Source organism: Acomys minous, assembly GCF_964271855.1.
Source record: "Acomys minous genome assembly, chromosome: 10".
NCBI lineage: Eukaryota > Metazoa > Chordata > Mammalia > Rodentia > Muridae > Acomys > Acomys minous.
The window spans coordinates 4,091,108-4,105,199 of record NC_140491.1 but is presented as its reverse complement, the minus strand read 5'-3'; the positions used below and the strand labels follow the sequence as shown (position 1 = coordinate 4,105,199).

Here is a 14,092-nt window from a genome sequence, read left to right as displayed (position 1 = left end):
TGCCAAATTCCCAAGAGCATTTCCTCATTTTAGCCTGGTTAAGCTGGGGGAAAAAAACCCGGAAACCTGCAAAACCAAAATATTAACCGGTTCTTTCTAACTTTCAGCCTTTATTGGTTTAGCGATGGGCTTCCCTCTCTTGTTTTGTTACCTTGGTTGTCACTTCTGTCTGTACGGCTGGTGAGACTATCAGCAAATAAAATGAATTTAATCCACCTCCCAGGCTTTGTGCATTTTCTGCCTCCCTGTTCATTCATCTGTAGTGGATTTTAATATATTGGCTTGACATTTCTGATGCTGGTATTTGTTATAAGGCAGACTAGATGAAAATGAAACAAGGGCTAGAAGTTCCTAGGCAAAAAGGGGAAATAACCTGCCGCTCCTTAAATGAGTCCCGTGTTCTCCATGACCTGAACAAGTGATCAAATGACCAACTGCCATTAACCCAGACTGTATTCTCAGCCTCAGCAGAACTTTCGCCTATATTGGGATTTCCCAGCCCATCTTTGTCCACATCATCTGCTAACATTAATTTTCCATTCTCCAGGTGGTTTGTTTTTTATATGTAGTCACAGAAAATATCCGTTGATTCCCATGGGAACTATGATCTCATTATTTCTTCAAATGGATATCAGCCGTGCTTACCTCAGGCAGAAATATTAAAAAAAATATGGCATGATTTTCCTACCTGACTTATTCATTTAGAAAAAGTGGGTTAGACGCTTACTCTAAGCAATGCAGGGGCAATGTAAACAAGGTAGATGCGGATTCGGACTTTCATCAGGAATAATTACATTTTCCTCCTTGTGCTTTGAGAAGTAGAACATAGGAATGTTCAGAATTTAGACGGGAGAGACACCTGGGATAGTTCAAAAAACAATGATGAACACGTAGAATCTCACAGTACGTATTGGAAGCTAAAAACATCAGCCGGAGCAATTCTCCTGCCTCTGTTCCAACTGCTTTTTTGTGTTCTCTGCAGAAGATCTTTGGGCTGCTATTTAATTTTTACTAAGGAGCAATTCCTGTTGTGTCAGAGTCTCCTGCATCGAACGAGATGATGTTTGCTGCCTGACAATAGTGTCAGCTTGATGATGATGTTTTCTGAGCTGGTGCTGCACTTGCCTGACTGTAAGGAGGGCCACGCCCAGGATGACTAAGGGAGGAAGGAGACAATCCTGGGGTGGACTTTCTCAGTGCCCCTTCCCCAGGTGAAACGCCTGGCACTAAGCTCCACGGGTGTGCTGCTGTATGCATGCCCATCCAGGCCTGATGCCACAACCAGTGTTTCCCAGAGCTCGCCCCTGTCTGGAGCCTTCTTGGCACCTAAAATGACTCCATCCGGGAGTGGGTGTGTGACAGTAAAAAATTTTGGCCTTTGGTTTTAATTTTGATCCAAGCTAAGGAGAAGATTGTGCTGATTATTTTGTGAGTTAATTTTTCCTGACTATGACTTTGGCTTTTCAAATTCTAACACAGTGAATTTTCTTTTCTCCCTACCCCTCTTGTTAATAGGGTGCTGAGAAAATTTTGTCAATGAATGAATCAGGAGAACTGCAAGACCTCTTAACTAAAATTGAGGTAACTGTGCTTCTAACAACTTATTTTTACTAATCAAAGTGTTAAGCACATTCTGATTGTAATTGGTTTCCTAAGTGAAATTTTATCCCATGTTTATACAGATACATAACAGTATGTGGGTGACAGTTGGGTACCACCTGCCATTACATTTACTCCAACTAGAGTGATTTAAATATCTGCTTCTAACAACCTCATCCTATTAACTGAACTTTTTAGTTGGCTTTATCTGAGACTAATTATAACAGAGGTGTTGATGAAGTATTAAAGTAGACAATTGTCCTAAAGCACACTTATTCCCATAGACTTATTCATCATGGATGAAGGTAAAAGGAAAACTATTTCTGTAAGACACATGTTTTATTTTTTTGTTCCTACTCCTTACTATTTATAATTATAGCATTAGAGACACAATTATTCAAATATATAGCACAGTGAATTAACATGCAACTGGGAACCCTTAGCATTTCTCTGGTAAATGATTGTACCAGCCCGTTTCTCCCTGCACATAGGGAGACCATATACTTTATCATCTGGATGGAAATACTTTTAAGAGTGAAAATTATGCATTCATAATTATCCAGAGGATTCCAAGGTGAACAAGGCAGGGCAGCACTCACACGCTTGTACTGGCTTTTCTTGTTCTCACCTTATTTTTGATTCTCTCCCATACCTTCTAGGTCGGAAAAACGAAGAGCTATGTGGCACCTTTGCTCTCTTAGAACCACTCATTTATGGAACTTCTGTCTAGCTAGGGTTTTATTGTTCCACTTCCTCATTTCACCTCACCACCTGCAAGGTCTGTGGTAGCCATCCCGGCTGCCAGTCCTAAAAATGCTGTCTGCTCTTTCCTGTAGTCTCATCTTCATGGTTGCCAAAGGATTCCTTTTTATCACTTTTATTTGGGTTTTCTTGCTTATATCCCAAGTGACCTACATACTCCTTGATGTTAACAGTCATTTTATGGATATTTTGTCTTTGTCAGAAGGTAAACAAAATGTGTTCACTCGTTCGACAGATATTTTGAGTAGCCATGATTTACAAGCATTTTCCTTTGGGAGACAATGATCTCTGCTTTTCCTCTTTCCGCTTACAGGGCTTTGGAAAAATATTTCCTTCAAGTTGTGCAATTAGGGTACAAATATTAAGAGTATTCCCTATTTTGAAAAGCATGGTGTGCTACTGGCTTCTATTGTTATAGCGGTTGTAAGGTGCTACAGTTTGGTTCACCTCACGTCTGAAGGGTGAAAGTGGTAAAGAATTTATAGACATCTAAGAAACCCTGGAACTCGGCCCATGAGGAAACTGGGGTTTAATGAAAGACAACCTAGATAAGAAGACAAGCCCTACAGAATCATTAGATTCAAATCTGAAGAATCCAGTACTTCTGGTTAGCTTTGGCAAGAGTTAAATATTCACAAGGCTGGAAATGTTTAAATCCTGATTATGTAGCAAGTAATATGCTTGGTCTTTTATATATACTGAATGGTTGAAATAGGTTCTATTGTTAATCCCATGAGGCCACCAAGGGAACACAGGCACAGAAAGAGACTAAATCACTTGCTCAGGTCATTACAGAAAATATTAATTCCTGAATCTGATCAACCTGTCTCTAAAGACCATGATATTAATCATGAAGCTATGCTCCTGTGACTATCAATTCAAGTGACACAGAATCTGTGGGACATATCACATTATCATGACAGGATAAAGGACTTGCTGAAAGATTTATCTGCTGTGTTAGGTACAGAGAATAAGCTGTTCTAACATGTGGCTGGATTTTCATGGAACATTCTAGAAGGTGGACAACTGCTCATTCTATAGCAAGACACTAGACAGGTCCTACAATCTCTATTACTGGATACCACATTGAAGTCATTAAGTGCCACTGGTCCTCACAGTCCAAGTCCCAGTCTTAGAAATTATCCTAAGTGGAGGCGAGGAAGAGGAAGAAGGCTTAGCAGTTGGATGGGGCCAACAGAAGGAAATTGGTAAACAGTGTTTCATTTTCTGCTTTGAGTACTCCCACATATATTGTTCAAATGACCATTTCTGTGGCAACCTGAGTGATTGGGACTTATTGGTGAAGATTGTCTGCATCCCTACACATGAGCAACTGGCCAAGTGGAGCAGATTTGTGTGACACAAAAGCCATGTCTTGCTTCACATTTGTCATGGAAATAGCCAATTTTTAAGAATGAGAATAGAAGTGGTCATTGCTGTGCTATAAGTCTCAAAATTAACAGGTGAATTGAAGGCAAATTTACTTTTCCTTTACATGGGCAAGCTTTTAAACCAGAGGGTTAGTATTGAGGCATGCAAATCAAATAACCCAGCATGAGAGAACATGGTTGAGTCATGTGACTATGAGCAATTTAGCTGGAGACAGCAGCTGGCACTTACGACTTAAGACGGTGGTTATTAATAAAATAGTGGTTTACAATGTCTAACTTCACTTTGTGCTAGCCAGCCTTTTACTTGTCCAGTGTGGATTAGTTTACTGAATCCTGCCGATAACTGAGTAAGCAAAGAAAGATCTCATTTTACAACTCATGGATTCTACAGACAGGATTTTAGGATTGGCTGCATAGAGCAGTGACTCTATTAACATGAGAATGAAGATTTCAGTATTGTTACGTCAATTTTCTCTTAGGAAATTCATTGGTTGTGACTTTCAGATAAATTGTGAAGTCCGAGTAGATTCTTGGTACTAGTGTATATGGCATCTGATATTTTTATTCATCAAAAGTGATGTTGCAGGCTCTATTTTGGATCTATGATGTAAAATAAATTATACGCCTGTTGTATTACAATATTAAGTCCTATGTACTTGACAGCCCGAGGTTCAGGATGACTGAGTGACAGAGGCAGAGAATGAGCCTAGGTGGCTGAACAGATCTCATGGTTTATTTCACCCTTGCTGTTCTTTGTTGTCATAAACACAGTGATTGGGAAAAGCATATGGTATTTTAAAATCATCATTCACCACTGTCCCAGGACACAGTAAGGGTTGGTTTCAGACAAAGCCCACCTGGTTGGTGCTTATATATATATATATATATATATATATATATATATATATATATATATATATGTAAATTTTTTTACTGAAAATGCTGAGGCACATTTAAAAAAAAAACTACAGAATAATAAACATTGGTTGACAAACAGCTGCTTTGCAAACATCCCTCCTGTTGGTTGATGGCACCTGCCCTATTAGGCTCCCAAAGAGGCTTGATGCCCACATACATATTAATCTCACAAAAATGCTAAATGGTTTGTAGTTCAATTATTTCCAAGGAAATTAATATATTTATATAAAAAGATTTGTTATATATATATCTATAAAATTCAAATTTAGCTTTATGTTTATTTGCAATATATGGCAACTCTGTTATACTAGGAATCCGTACCTACTTATAATCTAGTAGTAATGAGTGGAGCCCTGGATTCCTGAGCCTGACAGCTCTCTTCTCAGCTGTAGGCCGCCCTGACATCTGCTTTATTCTTGTGGATGCAGTTCTTATATAAGTCATATCTATCTGTCAGTGTGTTTATGTGTCATCTATCTATCATCTATCTATCTGTCATCTATCTATCTATCTATCTATCTATCTATCTATCTATCTATCTCCCAAAGTTGCCTCAAACTCCCTATGCAGCCAGAGAGGACCTTAAACCTTTTTCCTCCTGCATCTACTTCTGAAGTTCTGGGTTTACAGATGTTCACCAAAAAGCCTAGCTGGATATTTTTGAATATCCTTCTTTCAAAGTTTCAGTGATGTCATGCATGTATTTACATGATCATTTTCTTTTTAAAATTTGATGATACCAATCCTTGCTGAATACCCCAATATTCAGATTTTTAAAGTATATATTTTCCACTCCACATATTTACAGGGACATTAACATTACAAAATACGAACCCAGCTTACCCTTCTCTGTAGGGATCAGTTCTTGCAGAGAACAATTATGAAATCATCAAATTACCACTTGCATCCAGTCTGTTTGAGAAATCTTTGACTCTCTTCAATCTTTACGGCATTTCCAGTTTTCAATGTGTGTCATCCACATCGGCCACACCTTACATCAAAATAATTGTGTGCTGAGGCATTGCATGGGTTTTGTGTCTTAGTATAACATGTAAACCAAACGGTAGTTATAAATGCATCTTGCAGAAAATACATACCCAGAAGGAGATGTGAGCATCGCATGCAGTCAATCATATTCTGACGTTTACTTTCAAAGTTACTTTCTGGAAGTTACCTATTAGGAGAAAATTACATTTATTTATTTATTTATTTCCTGGATTCTTTTAGTTGTATATAATAAGGAAATGGAGGGTAAATCCAGTTCATTCAGGTTCCTTTTCAGTTGGATTTTTTTTTTTTTTTGGAGATTTTAATGTGCAATTTTGACTCTCCATTGTAGGGATGTATGTATTTATGTGGGTTAAATATGTTTGTCTGAGTTTGAAATTTTACAGGTGTGTGTGTGTGTGTTGCATGTGCACATCTGTTTTGCATACATTTCTAAACTTGCACAAAGCCAGGCTTTCAAACATTGCTGCCAATTCCTATATTGCAAGTCAGGAACTTAGTCAATTCCGTTTTCGTAATGACTTCTAATCACCCCAGCATAGTGGGTTCCAACAGTGAATTCTGAGATAGCTTACTTGTTCAAAGAAACAAATTGAAATGAATGTGAAGGTTTTATAAAACATTGTCTTCCACACAGAGCCTTGTCATATTTATTGTATATTTGAGATTCTTTATCTTTGTTTGAGATGGAAAGGCTGGTAGCTGTTAGGAAAGGTTTATGAGGTACATAGATGTCTCAAGATATTTGTGTCTGTTTTCTTAAGTATCAAAGGATGATAATATTTGAATTGTGTCTCTTTTGAAGATGATGTCTATTGTGTCATAGGAGGAAATGTAACAATAATACAGTTAAAAGTGCTTTGAAAAGGTTAAAGAAATATTCAGATTGGCAGTAATGAGAGATCTTCAGTTGACAGTGGCTCTTTCAAACTTTAGTTCATAGTTTTCTAATTTTTCAAACTTTTTATTAGAATTTGCTCTTTTATAAGACAGAAAAGTGTGAAGAGATGCATAGAGGGAAAGTTAGAAGTATTTTCTTCTTATGAAAATAATTACATCTTGTTTTATTTGATTGGCAAAGAATGTTTTTATATGATGAAATTCTTGAGACTATGCACCATCCAACACAGCCTAATATCTACTAGACTTTATGAACCAAGCCCCTGCTGTGGATGGCAGTCAGGGAGGGCAAGAAAGAGTCCTGCAGCTGTCCTTCCCCTAGGTCCCAAGGGTGTTAACGGCAGATAATTCTCAAGTGCCTAGCCAGAATTATCTTACACCAACGCTGCTCTACAACACGTCACGATATTGACCTAGTTGTTCATGTCAACGCGTTTTCTCTTCTCCTTGTTTTTCACCCCCCCCCCGCCCCCATTTACAGAGGGTGCAGCATCCACACGAGTGTCCCTCCTGTGGAGGCTTTGGCTTCCTCCCGTGCTCCGTGTGCCACGGGAGCAAGATGTCAGTGTTCCGAAACTGCTTCACAGACGCTTTCAAGGCCCTGAAGTGCACGGCGTGCAACGAAAACGGCCTGCAGCGCTGCCGCAACTGCGCCTGCTGACCGCAGCTTCCGCCCAGCCACAGCCGCGTTTCACCGAACGGGGGCTAGAATTTGGTTTCTAATTTTTTTTTAAATGAAGTCACATTTTTGGATTAAACAATAAAGTTTATATTATAATTAAATTTTGGCTATGGTCATTTTTTGTTGTTGTTGTTTCATTAAATAAACACTAATTCAGTCACTACCGTGGGTCAAGTCCTGTGCTAGATGTTGGTTTCTAGTGGAAATTACGTCCTAAAATATCCAAGTCTGGTTTCCCAAATGTGTCTCATTTTTAAAGGAAAGAAAATGTAACTTAGTGCCTGCTGCAGTGTCGCCCTTTGTGCAGGATTATTTATTAGACCTCTAGCTGTAAATGCATTTGCATACATTCCTCAACTGCAGGGGAAAGATGTATGCTTAGGCCACAGTGTTTTGTAAAGTTACGCAATAGTGTCAGAGCGGATGACTTTAATTATGCCCTGTCAGTGTTGTCAGATAGGTTTTTAGAGGCTAGTACAAAAACTGCCGCAATAGTTGGGGACACAGGGATAAAGTATTTGCCGCGCCACACGAGGACCAGGGTTTGAATGCCCCAAACGCACAGCACGCCAGTGTTCTCCCCCTCTAATCCCTGGGCCACCACAGTGAGATGGAAGCCGAGGCCAGAGAGTCCCTAGGTTCTTTGAGTCCACCTGGCCTTTTTATGCTTGAACAAGAAACTGTGCCTCGAACAAACAAGGCAGATAATGAGACCAGATAAGGAGGTTGTCCTCCGACTGTCAAACATCTGTCATGGTATTCATTATACATACGGCCACATGTACATACATGAAGAGAGAGAGAGAGAGAGAGAGAGAGAGAGAGAGAGAGAGAGAGAGAGAGAGAGAGAGAGAGAGAGAGAGAGAGAGAGGAGGGGGAGGGATGGGGGGAGAGAGAGAGAAGAAGAAGAGGAGGAGGAGAGGAGAGAGAGAGAGAGGAGAGAGGGATATCTTGCCAAAAGACATTTTAGGTTGTCTTGTCTTTAATTTTTAAAAAGAATGTATTTTTAATCATCTTATTTGTGTCACTGTTGTGGAAAGGCCCTATAAAGTTAGGGCTACTCACTGTTCTCTTGAGCTGGACAGAATAACTGTATGAAGTGCGACTATATGAAACAAAACAATACGAGTAGAGGAGATGAAAATAGATTTTTTGTGTGTAAAATAATTGCCTGTTTATATGTATACCTATAGGCTTCACTTATCAATTGTTTTAAGGAATCATTTCTTAGTTACTGCTCTATTTCTCTGAGGAGACATCAAGACTAAGGCAACTTATAACAGGAATTTAAATGGGGCTCGATTACACTTTCAGAGGGTTGGTTCATGACCATCATGGCGGCAGGTCATCAGGCATGATGCTGGAACAAGAGATGAGTACTCACATCTGACCCACAAATTGCATAGACATGGGGCTTAGCATGAGCTTTTCCAACTCCAGTCGCATCCCCTGGACACACCTTCTCCAACAAGGCCACACTTCCTGATCCTTCCAAATAATTCCACTATATGCAATTGGTCCTATAAATAAAAGCCACTTTTTGGGAAAGTTTTCTCTAATAAAATGTTCTAAAGTCTGGAAAAGAAAAAAAAGGGGGGGGAGCAACCAAATCTGCTCACTAACTCAGCATTAACATTATAATATGTAACTAGCCACAGTTAAGATGTGCTACAGAAAAGGCACGCAAACAATGAAAATGGAAGGCAGAGGCTGGAAAAATATTTACAGTATAAATACCTGTCCTAAATTAAAAAACTAGCCTACAGAAACAATCTTGAGAAATCAAAATAACATTCTGCCAGTCGAGTTTGCAGTAGACAATTCACCAAAGAGGGCTTGCGAACGATCAAGTTCACATGGGAAATACTCATCATCCATTGGGCTAATAAGAATTAAAATTGCAACGTGGTGCTCACATCAGCTGAAGTTCAGTGCTGACCATGGGTACGCAAGCTGAGCAAACAGGGAGGGGCTGCCCGGGTAGTGGAGACGGGATTGGCACCGCTCCCTAGAGGAGACACTCACCAGGTTTGTCAACGCTAACCCTATTTTTATTGTATTGTCAAGGATCATACCCATTGTTTATTCAAAAGATGTAAAAGCATGTCTATACTGTTCAGAAGTCTCAGAGAAGCCATATTTAAACATAGTACTTTTATTATTTTTCAGTTGTGTGCATGTGTGTACTCACCTTGTTAGATGAATGTAGGTGTTTGCAAAGACCAGACGAGAGTGTTGGATTCCTTGGAGCTGAAGTTACAAATGTCTGTGAGCCACCTGATCTAGGCACCAACCTCAGGCCCTCTGGAAGAACAGGATGGGTCTTTTTATTTGTATTTCTTTTTATTTTTTTATGATGGGTTTTTAATGACTAATTCATCTCCTCATTCCTGAGAGAGACATAATTTTAGTATCCAAACATTGAATTATCTAGAATGCGTATTGATGGTAAGATTAATTAGCAATTTGCAATATATTAGTACAGGTGCACGCTGCCAGCCTAGTAAGCCAGTGTAAGAATTATTATTTATAGAAATGTCATGGGTGAATCTCCAGAACGTTTGGTTGAATGAACTAAGCCGAAAGCAAAGGTATACCGTGCATGTCACTGGGGACTCGATTTGCCCGAAGCAAAGCTAAAAGTAATCTGTAGCATCATGGTAACGACGAAATACAATATGATCAGAGCTAAGACAGTACAAGATACAGTAGCGGAGTGTTGATGTCTTCTGTCAAGGGGTAAGGAGGAGCTTGGTGTGGCAGGATGTGCTTCCTGTACCTGTTCTAGTGCCTACAGTGCCTGTGAGGGCTTAGTAAGCACCCTTTCCCTCCGTTTCCCTCTGTGTGTCTCTATGTCTCTGTGTCTGTGTCTCTGTTTCTCTCTCCTCTCTGTCTCTCTCACCCCATCTCTCTTTCTGTTCTTTTTTTCTTTTTAGGCCCTGGTTCAGTTTCTGCAATTACAACAGTATCCTCTTCTCTTTGCCTAAAGTACAATCAAGATGGTGCTTTAAAACTGTGCAAGGAGATTTGTGTAAGAATTTTGAGACAACATGGCTTAGATAATTAAAATCCTTTTTAGCTTTGTTCCGTGGAAATGAAATACTATCACATCTACTTTGTTAAACTCACATTTTTATATGTAGAACTAATTAGAATATACAGAAAAATGTTCAATACAGAAACATAAATAAATTACAGTATTAACACAAAAAGAATGCATTAGAAGTATACAATTTTTGACTGTATAAAGAACTGATATTTATTCTATACCTTCCATGTGTGTATATTTTAGAAGGTATCTTATTATTCTTCTTAACATCCTGTAACTTTATTTTTAAATTTAAAAATTTATAAATGTATGCATTTATATATATTTTGTGGTGTGTTTGTGCATGTGAGTGTGTGTTTATGTGTGTGTGTGTGTGCATGTGTGTCTGCCAGGAATGTGAATACCCTCAAAAGACAGAGAAGAATTTCCTATGATTTACAGGCAGTTGTTATGTACCATCAGACATAGGTGCTATGAGCTGAGCTTGGGAGCTTTGGAAGAACAAGTGTTTTGACTGCCAGGCTGTCTCTCCAGCTACCAATCTTGCATAATTGAGACCCTTTGTGTTAGTTAGGGTTTCTATTCCTGTGATGAAACAAGAAGTAATTTGGGAAGGAGAGGGTTTATTTGGCTTAGTCTTCTAGATCATAGTCCATCATTGGATAAAATCAGGACAGGGATACTAGCCCAGGGATGGCTCCACCCACCACGAGCTGGGCCCTCCCCCATTGATCAGTGATTGAGAACATGCTTTACAGCAGGATCTCATTGAAACATATTCTCAACTGAGGCTCCCACCTCTCTGATAACTCTAACTGTATCAAGTTGACAGACAAAACCAGCCAGTGCATCATGTTTCACAGAGTTAACTAACTTTGAAAGGTCTTGAAGTCAAAGTGAATTTCTTGTGTCATCATTGTTCATGTAAGCTGTATGTGTTTTGGGCATAAGGTGGTAAATCAGTCAGGCAAGCAATAAATTAGTTAAACACAAATACCTAAGTAACCAAAGTGTTGAAACAAAAATAAAATTCTATTCTAAGTCCCTGTTCTTTTAAAACTTCACATACTCATCTCTGTAACTACTGATTTCAAAGGGCAGGCAATGCTGGTAGCCAACAAAGGGGATGTGATAATGAGATCGGATTTAGATATCATCCATTAAGTTAAAAAAAAAACAATTCAAGGTGAAATCTTCAAAAATAATCCAATAATACATTTACTTAAAATTTATTTAAAATTATTTATTTATTTAAAATTATATTCTTATGAAAGGCCCAATAAAAATAAATTATTAGCACCAATTACATAAATGTTCAGAAAAAATGGTCTCAAATTTGTCTTTCATGAAGCCAACCTGTGCTTCCTTATAAATGAAGAGTGAGGCGCTAAGCAAACCTCCTCCTTGCAATATTATTTCAGAATTTAATGGCCATCTCTCAAAGACATTTTGATTTCCTTATTCACTATTAACTTGAAAGTAACTTTTTCTTAGCATCCAACTTTACAGAATAATTTTCAGTGCATTGAATCTAGTCCTCACAGATTAAACAGGGCTCTGCCTCTCTTTGTTCATGCATCTTAACGAGTCCATGCAGTGTTTAGTCGGAATAACTCCCTCACTTCATTAAAATTAGTACGGCGTTCAGTTACACAGCCATATGTAGCACAATTGTAAGGACCCCAGATGTGGGGGGAAAGAAAACTGTTGGTATATATATTCGCCTTCAAGCAACATACAACAGACGAGCGTGGTTCTCTTGGTTGTAGACACTCAGGAGGCGTCAGAAGAAACGTGTTATCTGGGGCTTGGGGACGGTCTGCACACTTCGAAAGCATGTCAAGTGGAAGTTTGCTAACGAGGCTGAGCCGACTCCTGTGCCCGAGCAGTAGCCAGGGGCACGTGGGTAATGTGCATAGTGCAGCCCATTATGGCTTTCCTCATCACCTTCCAGGCCCTGAGCAGCTGGTGTTCCTTAGGCCACCAGCTAACAGGCAGTGTTTCCCTGGAGAATCAATTATGTTGGGAAACAGGGTTCTCTTTGCAAGTGTTCTCTTAGAGATATGTCTCACCTCCCCGTTTGGAAAGAGATAACCTCATCTTGCATGCTGCTGCAGTGTGTTTCAGTTTGGTGGAAGTCACTGCAATGCAATCCTATGAGGAATCATCCTTTTCTTCAAGGAGCCCTGGCCTCTTTGGAAATTGTTTGATAAACTGTATAAACTCACGGAGTAACGATGTTTCCAAACTGTAGTGAAATAATGATTTATCAAAACGCTATTGTTCTTGGAGAAGAAAGAGCATTGTGATAGCAACACTTGTTCTAATTCTATTTTGCACTTTCAAAACTTTTTTCATTAAACATGGCACGGAGTACACTGGAAAATTAAAAATGCATGATTTAGTGACAAGGTGAGTTGGAGTAAGAATAAAGTTTCCATAGATGAATATAAGATATTCTGAAAAACATTGCTAATAAGTAATAAAACTGGAATTTAATATCACTGCTAATCAACACCTAGGAAAACATCCACATTAATTCCCCACACTGTGTCATTTAGCATTCTGTGCCCTTAAGTTGTTACCATTTAGTTTGTATATTTACTGTCCCCTTATGTCTGAAATGGAGACACACAGACTAGCAGGAAGGCAAAGTGTTGCTTATACAATCCAGACTAAGATGCTGTGGTGCAGCATGCAGCATCAACTCATGGCCACGGATGGGAAATGTTAAGACTAATAGAAAATAACGGTCTTTACATTGCCAAGAGTCCATCGCCCCATTTCTTGTGTTGCTTCGTATCTGATAAGTACAGATGTGAAGCCTACAGATGCTAAAACAACTATTCTACAGCCTCAGGGGCTCATCCCAGAAGGCCACGCCATACGTACCTGACTTCTCTGAAGCCTAGGTCTGTTTGGAGTTTTCTGTCTCTGTCGATTTTACCTGGAGACAGAACTGCCAGTCTATTTCCTATCATAGTTTGTTTTCTAGCAAGGTAATTTTAGATCATGTTTTATTCCTCGAAAAGAGAGTTATAATTTTTTCTCTCCCTAAGGTAAAAAAGCTCGTTGTATGTTTTTTTTTTTGTAGTTGCTATGGCTCCTTGAGCTGTTATAAATATGCAAGTAGTTATGGTATCTATAATTTTTTTCTCCCCTCATCCTTCCCTGCCTGTATCTCTCCAACTAGCATTCAAGGAAGGGTTTGCTGCTTACTCATACAGTGCATGTACACTAATCTGAAAAAAATTATATTTTAAAATTATGTTATGGTGATAATTATAGAATATTTCCTGACTTCTGGGGTCAAGTTTAAGCACATGACACTCAGTTAAGAAACATACCAAAAATCATTAGGGACATAAAGATGCATATGACACAGCTTTTGTTTCCAAAGTGGCTGAAGAAAAAAGCATGTGTGCAGGGAGCTAGAATGCAAATTGTGTTAATTATTGATTGTCAGATGTGTGGTGGAGACTAAAAACAGGATGCTCGTAAGAGCAAGATACATGAGCCTTGTTGGCTCAGGTAGCTTGAAGCAGTGTCTTTGGTAATAGCTAGGGCCCCATCAGCAAAAGCACAAATGTCAAGACCTAGCCTGCTATATAATCAAGTGTGAAGAAAGCAAATGTTTGCTATAATGGTTGGCTGATTCACACATTCACTGTTGCTTCAAGCCCAAAGATCCCTGTGAAAGGCAGTGTGTCAAAGAACTTAAGAGAATAGGCCCTGGATTCTAAAATTCTGGTTTGGATTCCCCAGCTCCAACATTTGTGTGCT

At 39.1% G+C, this 14,092-nt stretch overlaps 1 protein-coding gene across 1 annotated transcript in view; it reads left to right on the top strand.

Annotated features, from left to right (window-relative positions):
* Positions 1–7,307, top strand: part of GRXCR1 (glutaredoxin and cysteine rich domain containing 1) — a 143,291-nt gene extending 135,984 nt beyond the window's left edge. Inside the window, exons 4-5 of the mRNA XM_084797289.1 lie at positions 1,516–1,581; positions 7,060–7,307. Of these exons, the coding sequence (XP_084653415.1) occupies positions 1,516–1,581; positions 7,060–7,239 (246 nt within the window). The 3' untranslated portion in view covers positions 7,240–7,307. The remainder of the gene's footprint in view (positions 1–1,515; positions 1,582–7,059) is intronic.
* The last annotated feature ends 6,785 nt before the right edge of the window (positions 7,308–14,092 follow it).